Source organism: Carettochelys insculpta, chromosome 7 (genome assembly GCF_033958435.1).
Source record: "Carettochelys insculpta isolate YL-2023 chromosome 7, ASM3395843v1, whole genome shotgun sequence".
NCBI lineage: Eukaryota > Metazoa > Chordata > Testudines > Carettochelyidae > Carettochelys > Carettochelys insculpta.
Window position 1 is genome coordinate 21,119,770 of NC_134143.1, and position 13,411 is coordinate 21,133,180.

The window sequence follows — 13,411 nt, forward strand, 5'->3', positions numbered from 1 at the left end:
ACCTAGACCACTCACGGGGTGTGCACCCCCGATGTCCGGGAGAGCGAGACCTCCACGACGACACAGATAGAGGTGAAACTGGCTTGTGATAGTACTCCAGGGGATCCAATCCCAGAAATGGTGAAGGTGGCCCAAGCCATGGTGCCATTGGTTGGAGGAACGGAGGAGGTGGTTCTGGATGGGCCGGTGGAGACACAGGCCTTCGGTGCGGCGTGTGTGTCACAGGGGGAGGGCTTGGTGCTAACAGCAGTGCAGCCCTGTCCGGAGATGGACTGTGGTGCCGGACTTTTGATTTTGCCTTGCCCCTCCCCTGCGGGGCCGGCACCGCCCCCTTCCGTGCTGGGGATCTCGGCCCTGCTGTCAGCGCCGCGCTCGGCACCGTCAGCTGCAGTGCCGCGCGGGTATCCTCCTCTGGTGCCTGCAGGCTCCGTGCCTGGCACCCCTGCACCGTTGGTGCCGTGGGGGCCGGTGCTGCCAGGTCCGGCGCTTGCCTCGCTGACGCTCTAGGTGCCGTGCATGCCGGCTGTTGTATAACTGGAGGCTCAGCCTCTGCCACGTGCACTGCCGCGCTGCTGCTTGCCTGAGTATGCGGCTGGGGGCTGTGTGCTCCGCTCGTCCTGCTCGCTGCAAACGCCGGCAAGGATCGAGCCAGGGAGCGTTTCCTCCGTTTCTGCACTGAGGGGGTCAGAGAAAGCTGCCCTCCTCTTATGCAACCCAGAGGGCCCTTCTGGGTGAGGCTTCTCCGGCAAGTCCGGCTGGAGAGCCTTATCAACAAGAGCATTTTACGCCTCATTGCTCTGTCCTTCCTGGCCCTGGCTGTGAGCTTAGCACAGTGAAAACACTTCTGGGTAGCCTGTGATTCCCCCAGGCATCGGATGCATTCGCTATGCCCCACGGAGGCCAACATAGCTTCACGGCATGACTCACGCTTTTTAAAACCTGAAGAGGCCCTTGCGTTGAGTCCTTTACTGTTAATAGGGTACTTAGCACTTAACCCGTGCCTTTCCACCCCACATAGTGATCACCGGCCTGCGGGGCAGCGGGTGGCCTAAATGGCCTTCACGTCCGCTCCTTTCTTTTTTTTTTTGCTGATATTCTCTTTGTCTTTGCTTTCTCTCTCTCTTTTTTTTTTTTAAATAACCAAAAACAACAAATGACACGTAGAAAAAAAACACTATTTAATCTGACTCTGGCCTTAGCCTGAGTAGATTCCGTCTGCAGCCGATGGCGGTTGAGAAGGAACTGGCGGGGACCAGATCGCGCATGCGGCCGGGGGCGCGCAGGGGGGCGGCGTGCGCCGGCGCATGCGCGATCCAGGAGAAACTGCTGGAAGATTTCCGATCTGCGGCGCCGGGCGAGCCCGACACCTATTGTGGAGCACCCACGGGGACCACTCGAAGAAGAACATTTCCTTCTGTTTTTCCCCATAGCTCTTAAAGGATTTTAAGACACACTTTGTATCTGATTAGAAAACAGATTACAATTATTTTTAATTAACAGGCTTGCAGCTATTGTAATTATTATTTTTTAAAATAATCAAATTAAAATACATTTCTGCACCCCTTCTTCTAGCTTATCCATGACAATTACACAGCTGCCACCTTGGTTTCTTGCTCTCTCCATATGCAACAAACAGAGATTCAGTGGAGCTGAGACATTGTATTTCAGCACTTCTAGCTAGGAAGAGACATCTCCTTTGTGAACAGGTGCGATAAATAGAATTACTGAACATACAATCCTGAGACACTTGCATTAAATGAAATCTTCAATATGAATGTGTGACACTGCACCCCCGTATTTTTTGGAAATGTATTTTAAATATGAATAGGCATAATTCAAATATGCTTTATGCAAAATGGGGCAAGTAACCTATCATTCAAGATCCTGTAATTCCCTAATTGTGTATATTTTATTTATGTACATGTAACTTTCTTGTATGTCAAGTTAGAAATATAATGTGTATGTCTATTTATTAATGTAGGTAATTAGTGAAAACCAGCAGTGGTACTTAACAGACTTAATAGCCCAGGGCTCATGACAAGGATCTGTGAATAGTCTTGTTTTTCCTGTAAGGCTAAACTGAGGTTGGTCCTACAAAAACATACGGCCATATCACTTGAGCCCGGAATCCATCTTGAATTTGGTATTTTTCCAATGAGGTGCGTAGAAAGGGGACAAAGACTTTACTCTCTGGGGAAATTTTATTTAAGATATGCGAAGCAAACCACCGACTGCTGCCAAGTCTGAAAGGATACACAAAGAGACCTGGAAACAAGAAAACTAAACAGGGTGAAGATGAGTTGTTGTACCCCGTCAGCTAGAACAGCTGTATTAAAAATTGAGACAGCGATGCTTACAAGCCAGAGACTCTATCCTGCAAATGCTTACTGTGACAAAGAGTCTCTCTTTAAATGAACAGTCATACTGAGTTTGAGGAGACTGTTCCAGCGGTAAGCATTATACCAACTAGTAAGTGCCTGCAGGACTGGTCTCTATTACAATTATTGAGAACAGGATATTTACAGATACTGTGGAGGTGTAAATATAATCATGTATTTTATAAGCAAAAGAAGAAAGCCTTAACTGAAGCATTATTAACATATGATAAAACAGCTTTAGAAGTGGTTTCAAAGCCAAAAGTGTTTAAATCCACTAAAATATTTTGAATGAGAATTATTTCAAAGTTTAAACATTTCATGGTGATTTAATTAGAAAGAACCACAAGACATTTCAGTGTATATAGAATTGTGATTGACCTCTTCAATTAAGGTTTAGAAATGGGACAGTGAGTTTTTAATATTATTTCGTAGCATAATGGATGCGTGTTGTACTCCCAGTTCTGTAGGCCTCAGTTAAATGTGACAGAACCACCACAGCTATCAAGAAGAAAGATAACATAACCATGGCATTTTGATCCCAGCCATTAGTTACAGTTTGCAGAAAATTAATCTGCCCTGGGGATATACTTGTTTGCACTACCTACCTGGGTGCAGATACTAGGGAGACAAAGTGCTAGCTTTACCATATCAGGCAAGATGGACTGGAACAAATGCTGAGACTCTGCATCTTCGAGCACCTACGAAAAGAAAAAAAATATTTTGTATCAAAATGTGATTGATATTAACAAAATAAACATTGCACAGGTCCTATTTTCACATTGGAAAATTGTAATTATTGAGCAAGTTAATCTTAAAACATTAAATGTTAAACCGTTAAACATTTTTGTTAAATAATCTTTGCACTCCTTCAGCAAAATTTTTCAATTAATTTTACAAAATTAATTATCTCAATTTGTAAGGTACAGAGTAGGTAACCATTATTTATCCATTTTACCTATATGAGGATGAGAGAACAAGTCAAGTGACTTGTCAAAGACAAAACAAAAAGCCAATGGAATAGTGAAGAAAGAATCTAATTAGCCATTAATTGCTCTCTGATGCAATAAAAATGGTTTTCTAAAGGACACTTTACAGAGTAAAAATTAGTAACAAAAAGAGCCAAAGGATAGAGAACCTTAGCTGTATAAGGAAGGGAGAAGTGATGTTTCTACCTGTAACTGAAAAATTAAATGAAGAATTGAGGATGGAGAAACAGACCTCTCAACAGTCCTGAGTTTGGCTAGATGGTCTTACTTTGATCCCAAAAATGCTTTGTCCTGGAAAGGTAACAGTTTCCACACACAGGGCTATTCTGGAATAGAGTTTTCCCTGGAATCCTCTTGAGAGAAGCCCCAAACCCAGTGGTAGTGTGACTTGGCATTAAGGGTCATAAGCACGACTCAGTTTTGGCCTGTCTGCTTCTTCACCTCTGCAGGGGAGTATGGACTAAATGGGATTGGTGGTGTAACCCCATGTGCTAGGTTGTAAACCAATAAAATCTGGCCAGTCTGCTCCTCCATTTGCATGTGGATGGACCAAAACTGAGTGGTGCTGCATCTCATGTTAGCCACATGAAATGAAATGTTGGAAGGTAGGTGTCACAGCTGGCAAAAGCTGCAGTAGGGAAAAAAAAAAAAAAAGTAACATTGTTTAACTATGCAGAAGTTTTAAAAAGGAAGCCAGGGAAATCTCAGAAACCTTTCACGCAAGATAATAGGCTGCATCCACGATACTAGATAAATTAAAATTTATTTATATCAATTTTCTAATTTGGAATTTATAAGTTGGATTTTGCCCATCCTCACTTCACACCCTGCTCCCCACAAAGTTGAGTCATTGCTGCCACACACATATTGGCGAACATCAACTGTTGCAGTTGTGCATTGTGGGAAGCTATCCCACAGTTTCCTCATCCCCGTAGCATTCCGGGTATGCTCGCTGGTCTTGACATCTTCCCCCATTGTATTTTCATCATTCCCCTCCCAGTCCCTAAAAATATGTCAATTGGAACTAATGCAGAAGACACTCAAAATTACAAGCAAGAATTTTTGGTTTCCCCACAGATTACACTGCCCACACAAGTGCAGCGACTGTATTCTCAACTGGCCATCCATCCCACCTCCCATCATTGCCGAAATGAGAGCCCTCAAAATCATGCAGGGGCCTGCAATGTTAGATTGAGAAGAAAGAATTTTTGGTTTCCCCCTACACTATACTGCCATCCATCCCACCTCCCATCATCGCAGAAAAAAGAATTGTTGGTTTTCCCCTGGCAGCAGCAAGCCCAGGTATGGGCCAAGTGGGGGGAGGGGGTATCGCTGGATGACCAGTTCCTTCCCCATGGCAGCAGCAGGCCCCCAGTTTCTTAACAACCAGGTAAGACTTCCCCACGGTGGCAGCAAATCCCTAAGAAGCTTAACAGTGGGGGCAGACTTCCCTACAGTAGCAGCAAAGCCCCCAGTATCTTAACCACTGGGGGGAAGACTTCCCCATGGAAACAGCAAAATCTGCTCTTTCCAGCGCAACTGGCAGCATTGCCAGCACCAAATGGCAGGCACATCCTTTTACTGGGTTGGGTTGGGTTGGGGGCTACCCACGTGATGTGCCTGAGCACAGGAAACATCCAGACTCTGTGGTGCCTGGGCGGGAGGGAAGGGGGGGTCGCACACAAATGTAAATCACTGAGAAGTTTCTCAGCGTGTTATGCAAGCATGACCCCCAGCACAGCCTTGCTGACACGTGGTATGGCAGGGCATGGGCTGGCGCCATGCAGCACACAAAAAAATAGCAAATGTACAGATAGTTGCAAACTCCCCGTATGGCCTATTTGAATGGATAGATGCATGCATCCTGCCAACAGCATAGAAAGAAAGGAGCCATTTCTCAGGCTGTCATAAACTAACATGAGCCCACAGCTAAAGGCTTGCTGCTCCCGCTTGGAAAATCAGGCTCTTTGTGTTACAGGGAAAGCAGCAGCCAGAGCATAGCAGTGAGAGGGGCATTACATACAGGACACCTCTGGAGGCTACTAAATTCAATTTTAAGATGTGGTGTTTGTTTCCACACTGGCCTTTTAATCAAACTTCTGAATCCAAGCTTGACGCCATAACCGTCAGGGTGTCTCTGAATGACCCGTTGAGCTGTTCCTTCCCCACAGCAACAGCAAAGCCCCCAGTATCGTAGCCGCCGGGGAAGACTTCGCCATGGCAACAGCAAAGCACTCTGTATCTTAACCACTGGGGGAGGTTTTGTAATCTCGAGACTAGTGCTCCCAAAACTGAGCTAATGGTCTTTACAGTGAAGACAGTCACATGGTAAAATTGAGCTAACCGAATTAAATTCGAACGTATCTCGTAATGCAGACACAGCCATAATGAGACAATTCCCCAGGTGATATAGCTTAACTGAAATCAACAGAGCTACATTAATTTGGAGCCAATCAATTTATAACAAAATTGTTTTCTAAAATATTTTATATATTGTTCACACCAAATATATTTTTAGTAGACGGTGAAGATAATATGAAGAATACTGATGAGTGTTTACTTTAGACATGCACAAGGCTTCAGAGATTAAATAATGAAATTACAAAAAATTTTCTTTTTAGTCATTTATACGGTGCATTTTCTGTTTCAAATGTCCATTATACGATTTCACTACATATCGAAATCTCTCTAAAACTTCACTGATAGATTTCTTGCAAAAGATACCCTCTAGCTTCCATTGGTTCACCACATACTGCTTCAGTTTTTCACCTTTGTAGCTTAAGATGCTTCACATTAGAACTTCTGCCTTCAATTATCTCCAAATTATTTTTATGTAAACTATTATTTTAGACTGACTCTCTTCATTTACAATGCTTGGGAAGTTAAAGGAACTTATGGAACAAATTGAATATATGAAAAAGGAGGATAATACATATGCACTGTATTCATAAGCAGGTGAAAGCCTGTGCTGTAATTTAGGTGTATATTTGTAAAGTGTGAGGGAAAAAAAAGCCAAAAATGGGCAAAAGTTTAGAAACTGGACGTAAAAGACCATGAATTCCAATAATGATTGAGCTTGATGATATTCTAATCTAAAAGAAGCTCTCAATCATCCTTGTCACATTTTCGTTTGTGTTGCACTGACTCAGACATTCTAGGCTACAGAGTGTGATACAGAATGACAATCCTAGAAACTTATGTGTTCACGAAAAAAGAAACTGTGAATGTAAAGTTTTAAAGTACTGTTTAAAAACCTTATTTTGCCAAGAAGTAGCAACTATGAGAAATCTGAAGGAAATTTGGCTGCAATGGAATCCCAGCATATCATAATCTATTACACAATATGGTAATTTCAAAAATGAGACATGTTTTAATACAAACTGAATAACATATGTATATATCACTGCAGTGTCTGGCTGTTGGCTTTATGCATATTTGTAAATGAACATTTATGTACATTTGCATATTGGCACAGTAAAAAAATATGGATATCAAATGTAACATCTAAATCTAGACGTCTAATTTTCATGAGAAACTTTAAAGATGTTGGCTAGGTCCCCCACAGCATAAACATCCCCAAATGAACAGATAAACAAAGTGTTGCAAACGTGGAATTTCAGACTTCAAGCCATAAAAAAAATGAATACACATATAAATTAAATCTATTCAAAGGAAGACTTTTAACCTTAAATGTCTACCTAACTGTCAAATTCCGATATTCTCTCCCCTTTGGGTAACGCTTCCTGTCTTTTAAAACTGACACATGCATAGTGGCCGCCATGCTTTGCTGACTGCCACAAACTATACAGTATCACTTATCTGGTGACACACTATGGCACTGAACTTTGTCAGAGCTGTCAACACTTCAACCTTTTGTTTATGCTCCTTTGCAAAAACTGTAATGATAGCATGACACACATCCTTCCTGAAAAGGAATCAAAACCAGCAACATCACAAGTCTGATGGCAAACGCATAATTAAATGAACTTAAGTGTACATTTTAAACTCTTAAGAATTACTTTTCTTTCTCCCTCTCCTTTCCTTGCTTATGCCCCTAAAACAGTGCCTTCCTCTGTCTCTTATCTACTTAATAGCTTGATTAAGAATTCTCCCTTTACAAATCATGGGGCAAACTATGGACATTTATGCCCATGAGTACTTTTACTGGGAATATTCAAATTCATGAAGTTAAGCATCTGGATAAATGCGACCAGAATCAGAGCCTAAAGACCTAATCATGCAGTGCCTACCCAGGTGAATAAACCCACTGATTATTTTAAGGGGACTCACTCAACTAAGGGCTACAGGACTCTGTGCTAAATCCACAAGCATATTAAGGACCTCCCATCTTTTTCTCTAGGGAATCACTGTTTTAAACCTTCTCCTTTTTGCAAGACATAGTTCCATAAATAGTTTTCATCATGGATTCACAGTGCTTTTCACCTAACAAAGAGTGTGAAGGAGATACTTCTCTTTTTTCCTTAGCCCACACTAGATCTTCTCAAAAAACACTTCTAAAAACTTACCGTAGCCACAAATTTTTCAGGATGAAACAAAATACACTACATGACTTTTACACATGCACACCAAGAGACACCCCCTTGTGACCTGCCATGGCACACAACCACCATAACTCAGTTCTCCTCCTACTTATATCATAATTCTCGGGGCCATCAGCACAGTTCCACTGCTGAGGTGGCTCAACCCTCCGGCCAAGTCACAAGAATGCCCTCTGGGCTCTCAAAGTTCAAACCAATGTTCCTTGTAAGCTGTGCACTTGTGTACTGCTCAAGAGTGATTCAAATGCTACCCAGAGGATTCGCAGAGTGCCCACACCTAGGTTTTTTGTTTCTACTGGTGGTACACAATCACATAAAAACTATCCTGCACATGGATACAAAAGATTAGAGGGAACCTTAGTCCAAACACACACACAAAAGTCTTCCACCCCGGTCACTATGCACAGACACTCCTTCTGTCTTTTCGTCACCCAGATTCCAGCCTTTCCCTTACAGACTCAGCCAGAAAATATCCTGGGCTCTATTCAGTCCTTTGTTTCCACTTATATAAATGGGACACTGGGAAGGCTGGAGAGTGCAGAGTGGCAGTATAAGAAGAATTCACACCCATCTTCTTCTATGGTTTCCTGGCCCTAGCAACACTACATAATTTCACTGACTGCCCCCCGCCCCCCATAACCACTACCTGTCTTGCTTTTCTTTCCCAAAGTATTCTTCCATCCTATCAACTTTTCTGGCTGCTCTACTAATACTTTACGGAGCATAGACTCCCAAGATTCTTCTCCCTGCAGTCCTCTCTGCTTAGCTCCCTTCTTCTCTTACTGATATGTTGCCTTTATATCTCCCGGTGAAGCCAGGTACCAGTCATGTGACTGTCACATGACTTTGTTCATTTCTTCCACCATGAGATGTGGGGTAGGAGGGCTCAGGTGTAAATGAACTCTAAACTTCTTACAGATCCACTCACCCTGTGACAGTTGCAATGTGAAGTGATACAATACTTTAATTATAATATGATACAATCAGATTCAAAGGATGAAAATCTAGGTTTTTTTGTTTTTGTTTTTTTTGAGTGCAGGTGCCCAAACTTTGATACATTAATGTAATTATATCCATTAATGAGTGTGGCTTACATTTTTTCCTACAGAAGGTACAGAAGTACAAAAATTTTTGCCAACATTCTTAATAGAAGAACAAAAAGCACATTAGCCATAAAGCCTGTAGTCAATCAGTAGGTTCTTCTTTTTTTTTTTTAAATGTACTTACCCTTTGTAGCACCGTTTCAACAAGTGGATCTGAAAGTAAGTTATATAACTAAACAAAATCTACAGTGTATTTTACCTCTCACCAAAGGGGTAGCCATGTTAGTCCGTATCCACTAAAACAACAAGAAGTTCTCATTGTTTTAATCACCACAATTTTGAAGCAATATTTAAAATGTTAAAATCTGTTAAAGAAAAGTTTTATTTCTCAAAATAAAGCACTAGGGACTGTTATTCACAAAACACCAGCTGCTATTTGCCAAAGAAATCACTTCGTAAGTTCATCAGGGTTTACAGCTGAGTGGTTGACTAAATGACTATGACTTAATGATGCAAAATGGTTGAATGAGTTGCAGCAGCGGTAAAAGCTCGTGGCCAAGCATACCTACTGGCGATTTCACAAAATGAACATTTATACTGCAGCAAAAGAACCTTAACTAAATATTACCATAAGTAATGACTGCTTGTCAATATAAACTGGTACTCCAAATTTAATGAACAAGTGTGCCTGACAGCACAAATGAGAAAAGGCTGAGGTAACACATGGTAGTAGTGATGGCAGGGAGTTTAAATCTAAAACATGACAGCCCATCAAACCAAAACAAACTAAACATATGAAACATGACTTAGATAGCTCTATCCATTATAGAAGAAGGTAGACTAATCAAGCCAAAAAGGGGAAAACAGCATGCTCAGACAGCAATGGCTTAACATTTTCTACTTGTTTGTTTTCTTTCCCCCATATTAACTTGACAGAATGCTGACTGACTGAACAACATTGGAGTAACAAAATGACTGCTACCTTCAGACTTGATCTTTGTTTCCCAACTGTAATGTATTTTGGCCATTTTACTCCTTACTGCTCCTCAGACTGCAGTGGGATTGTTTAGAAGAAAACATTTGTTGTTTTAAAACATCTTGTCTCATATTTGAAATCAGTCTACACAATATTAGCTTCATTAATATTACTGTCATGATCTGCCTTTGCAACTAAGCAGTTGCACTAACTAAGTGTAGATGTAATATAGATGAATGTGGTAGCCACCCTACAACCAAAAAGAAATGGTGGATTTTGTGTGGCATGTTAATATTACACTGCATTCAACTAAAGGAGTTTTATCTTTAAATTTAGCAGACTACAATATTTCCCCAACACAAAATATTCCTCTATATTCCTTAATACAGAATTATATTGTTCTATGAGAGCAATACAATACAGGTTGGACCTCTCTAACCCAGAACTTTTCATCTGGCAACATCCACAATCCAGAATTATTTTGGTTAACTGGACAACTACTTACCATGGATGTGACCAAGTTCCTATGCTCCCATAAAATTTGTTTACAACCACCAGTCCTGGCTCTCAGCGTTCTCTGCTGTTATTCAGCTGCAGTTTACCCCAAATATCTTCTAAGAGCCCAGTAAGCAGTGGAAGTATTGGCAAAGCTGCTAAACAATACAGATCTCCCATGAGCCAGCAAATTCTCTCATCTGGCACCAGCCAGTCCAGAGGATGCCGAATTAGAGAGATTCAATCTGTATTTATTTCTGGACTTTAAACCTCATAAATAAAAGCACGCACACACATTCAGAAGCCAGAATCAGTGAGTTTTCAAATCAATAACATGGTTCTAGGAATTAAACTACAAAAATTCAGGAGATTTTATTTTTGTATTTATAAATTAAGATCAGACTAATTCTGGGTTAAAATGAGTTTAATAAGAATTTTACCTCCATAAGAAGAAAGAGTGCAGAGATATCATTTGACTATTAAAGACACATTCATAAAATGCAGTCCCTTTTTGTGCATCAGAGGGATAAAGACATGGAAATTAAAGTAAAGCAGAAAAATAATTCCCATTTGTGAAGGGAGCAATAAGCTTTTACTCAATTTACAGATTTTAATCTGCTTTGTTTCTTTATTAAGGTCACAATCTTATCCTTCTTATATCTATCCAAAATGCAGCATAAAGGTCATCACTTTGACCATCTCACCCCTCTTTGCATCCCTCCATCAATTACCCTTTCTCCCTCAAATCAAATATAAACGGCTTGTCTTTATTTTCAAAGTCTATTCCCAAAGTTACCTGTCACGTCACACACTACAGAGACATTGATTCTTGCCTCCCGTCAGCCAATGATACAAAACTTCCACATGCACTCATTAAGCTTCCAAAATAGTACCTTTTGTGCTTTGGAACAGCTCCTTGTACACATCTATAAAGCTACCACATTATCCTCCTTCAAACTAGGAGTTGTAGTGTACACCCCCACCCCCACAAAAAACCTCCCACCTTGAAAATGGTTTTAGACGGCATGTCCTATGAGAGCTGTCTAACACACTAACCAATACTGCCTCCTTGTTTTCTTGTACCTCCCCATCTGCTGTCTTTTCATATGCATGAGACCCTACTTAACTTGACATACTGCAAAAATTGCAGATTCCAGAATATTAGATTTTCACTGTAATTCTGAGACAGGGAGTTCTTGCTCTCAGCTACAGCGGGCCAAACAGCAGGAGCCCCTGCTTTCACACCCAGGCCGATGACAGTTCAAAAATGTGGAAAAGCAATAATGGACTTTTCTGCAATTTTCCATGGCATAAGTCAGCAGGGATTTTTTTTTTTTTATTATTTTTTAAATAAATTTCCTGCAATTCAAGTAATGCCCTACTTAGAGTGCAAGCCTTTTGGGCTATGGACCATCTTTTGGTTATGTTTACACAGCACCTAGCAAAGCCTGGTCCCAGTCCATGACAGTCCTAAGTGCTACAATATAAACAGAACAATTTTCTATAATAAATATTTTACCAGAAAGAAGACTAATAACCTCTTTGAAAGCCATTCAGAATTCCCCAAGAGCCAAATGACAAATAATTTTAAAAAAGTGAATCAAAACACTGGGGAATCCTAAAAGTAATTTTGCCCATGAGTTTATTTGTAAGAACAAAAAGTGCATCAAACTGTTATAAACTGCACATTAGTTTGTTCTTGATTTGATGGAGGGGGATTCTCAGAAAACTTTATAAACAGTTATTTGATTCAAAGTGCTGCCAGTATCACGTACCCCTATGATAACCACTGGGAGATGATTATGATTCCACTTCGACTGCACTGTGCCAGCACACACCTTCACATTTTATCAATGGTTTGTGTCAGGGATATGCAGATATAACGGTCCAGTTCTCTAGTAAATATAATGCACATATTTCCTTGTAACATGTAAAACTATTAATCATTGTTTTTACCTAAAACACTGTATAAAGCATGACAAGAAAACCTACAGCTTGGCTGGAAAAAAATAGTATGCACTTAGAAATGTTTATTTTTACTTTGAGTTGTTAATGAATTTCCAACGTGAAAGGGAAACAAAACCAAAAAAATGGCCAAATGAATACCCTCCTCTCCTGTTTCAAATTACTACTGCAACTAATTAAGAAACACATTTAGCTGTCAAATCTATCCCAGTACTCAGACACTTTCCTAATTAGAAACCACCGGAAGGATAAAGTAATCTTTGGAGGGGTGAGGAAAAACAAAATCAATGCAGGATTATGCAGAGAACCACCTTATTTGAGAAAAAGAAAAATGTTTCTGACATTTATCAAAACCACAAACTGACACTTTGAAAAGAAAAAGGAAGACAGGTTACAAGAGAGAAGTTAATTCATTTTTGTTTAATTTTTTTTAGAAGGCTCATACGTCTCCTACCAACTGAACCCTGAAATGATCTCTCAGGTGTGTCAGTCTTGACAACTGCAGCTTTATTTTCACAGTATTTCGAATTTTTAAGTAAAGTGCAAATAGTTTATGAGAAATTATAATAAAGATGTATTAAATTTATTTTTATGACTGATTTTAACCTACTTTTAGAAAACCAGTTAATATTTCACCACAGTATTGGAAAGATAATATTTTCCTCATAGGTATGGACAGGACTGTCATCAAACTGGGTCTGGAGGTGAGGATGACCAATTATGCTTTTTCATCTCAGTTACTGATCTACGTCAAATAACTGAACATCACTGACACTTGAAAGTCACATGTGAAATGAGAGGCCATCTCCCTAGCAATGACGGATTGTTCACATAAGTACTTTCCTTTGTCCAAATGATGGGGCTTCCACCACTTGCTTTGAGACTAGTCCAAAACCTAACAGATTTCATCATCAGGCAACCTAATATTCAGTCTATACCACCACCCCACCACCTCCCCGTGATCTTGCTTTCTTTAGTCTTAAAAAGCTAAAATGACTTCTTTATTATA

The 13,411-nt window shown here is 40.5% G+C and overlaps 1 protein-coding gene across 1 annotated transcript in view; it reads right to left on the minus strand.

Annotated features, from left to right (window-relative positions):
- PARG (poly(ADP-ribose) glycohydrolase) overlaps positions 1–13,411 on the minus strand; it is a 154,896-nt gene that overhangs the window by 95,540 nt on the left and 45,945 nt on the right. The window contains exon 8 of the mRNA XM_075000097.1: positions 2,984–3,076. Within this exon, the coding sequence (XP_074856198.1) occupies positions 2,984–3,076 (93 nt within the window). The remainder of the gene's footprint in view (positions 1–2,983; positions 3,077–13,411) is intronic.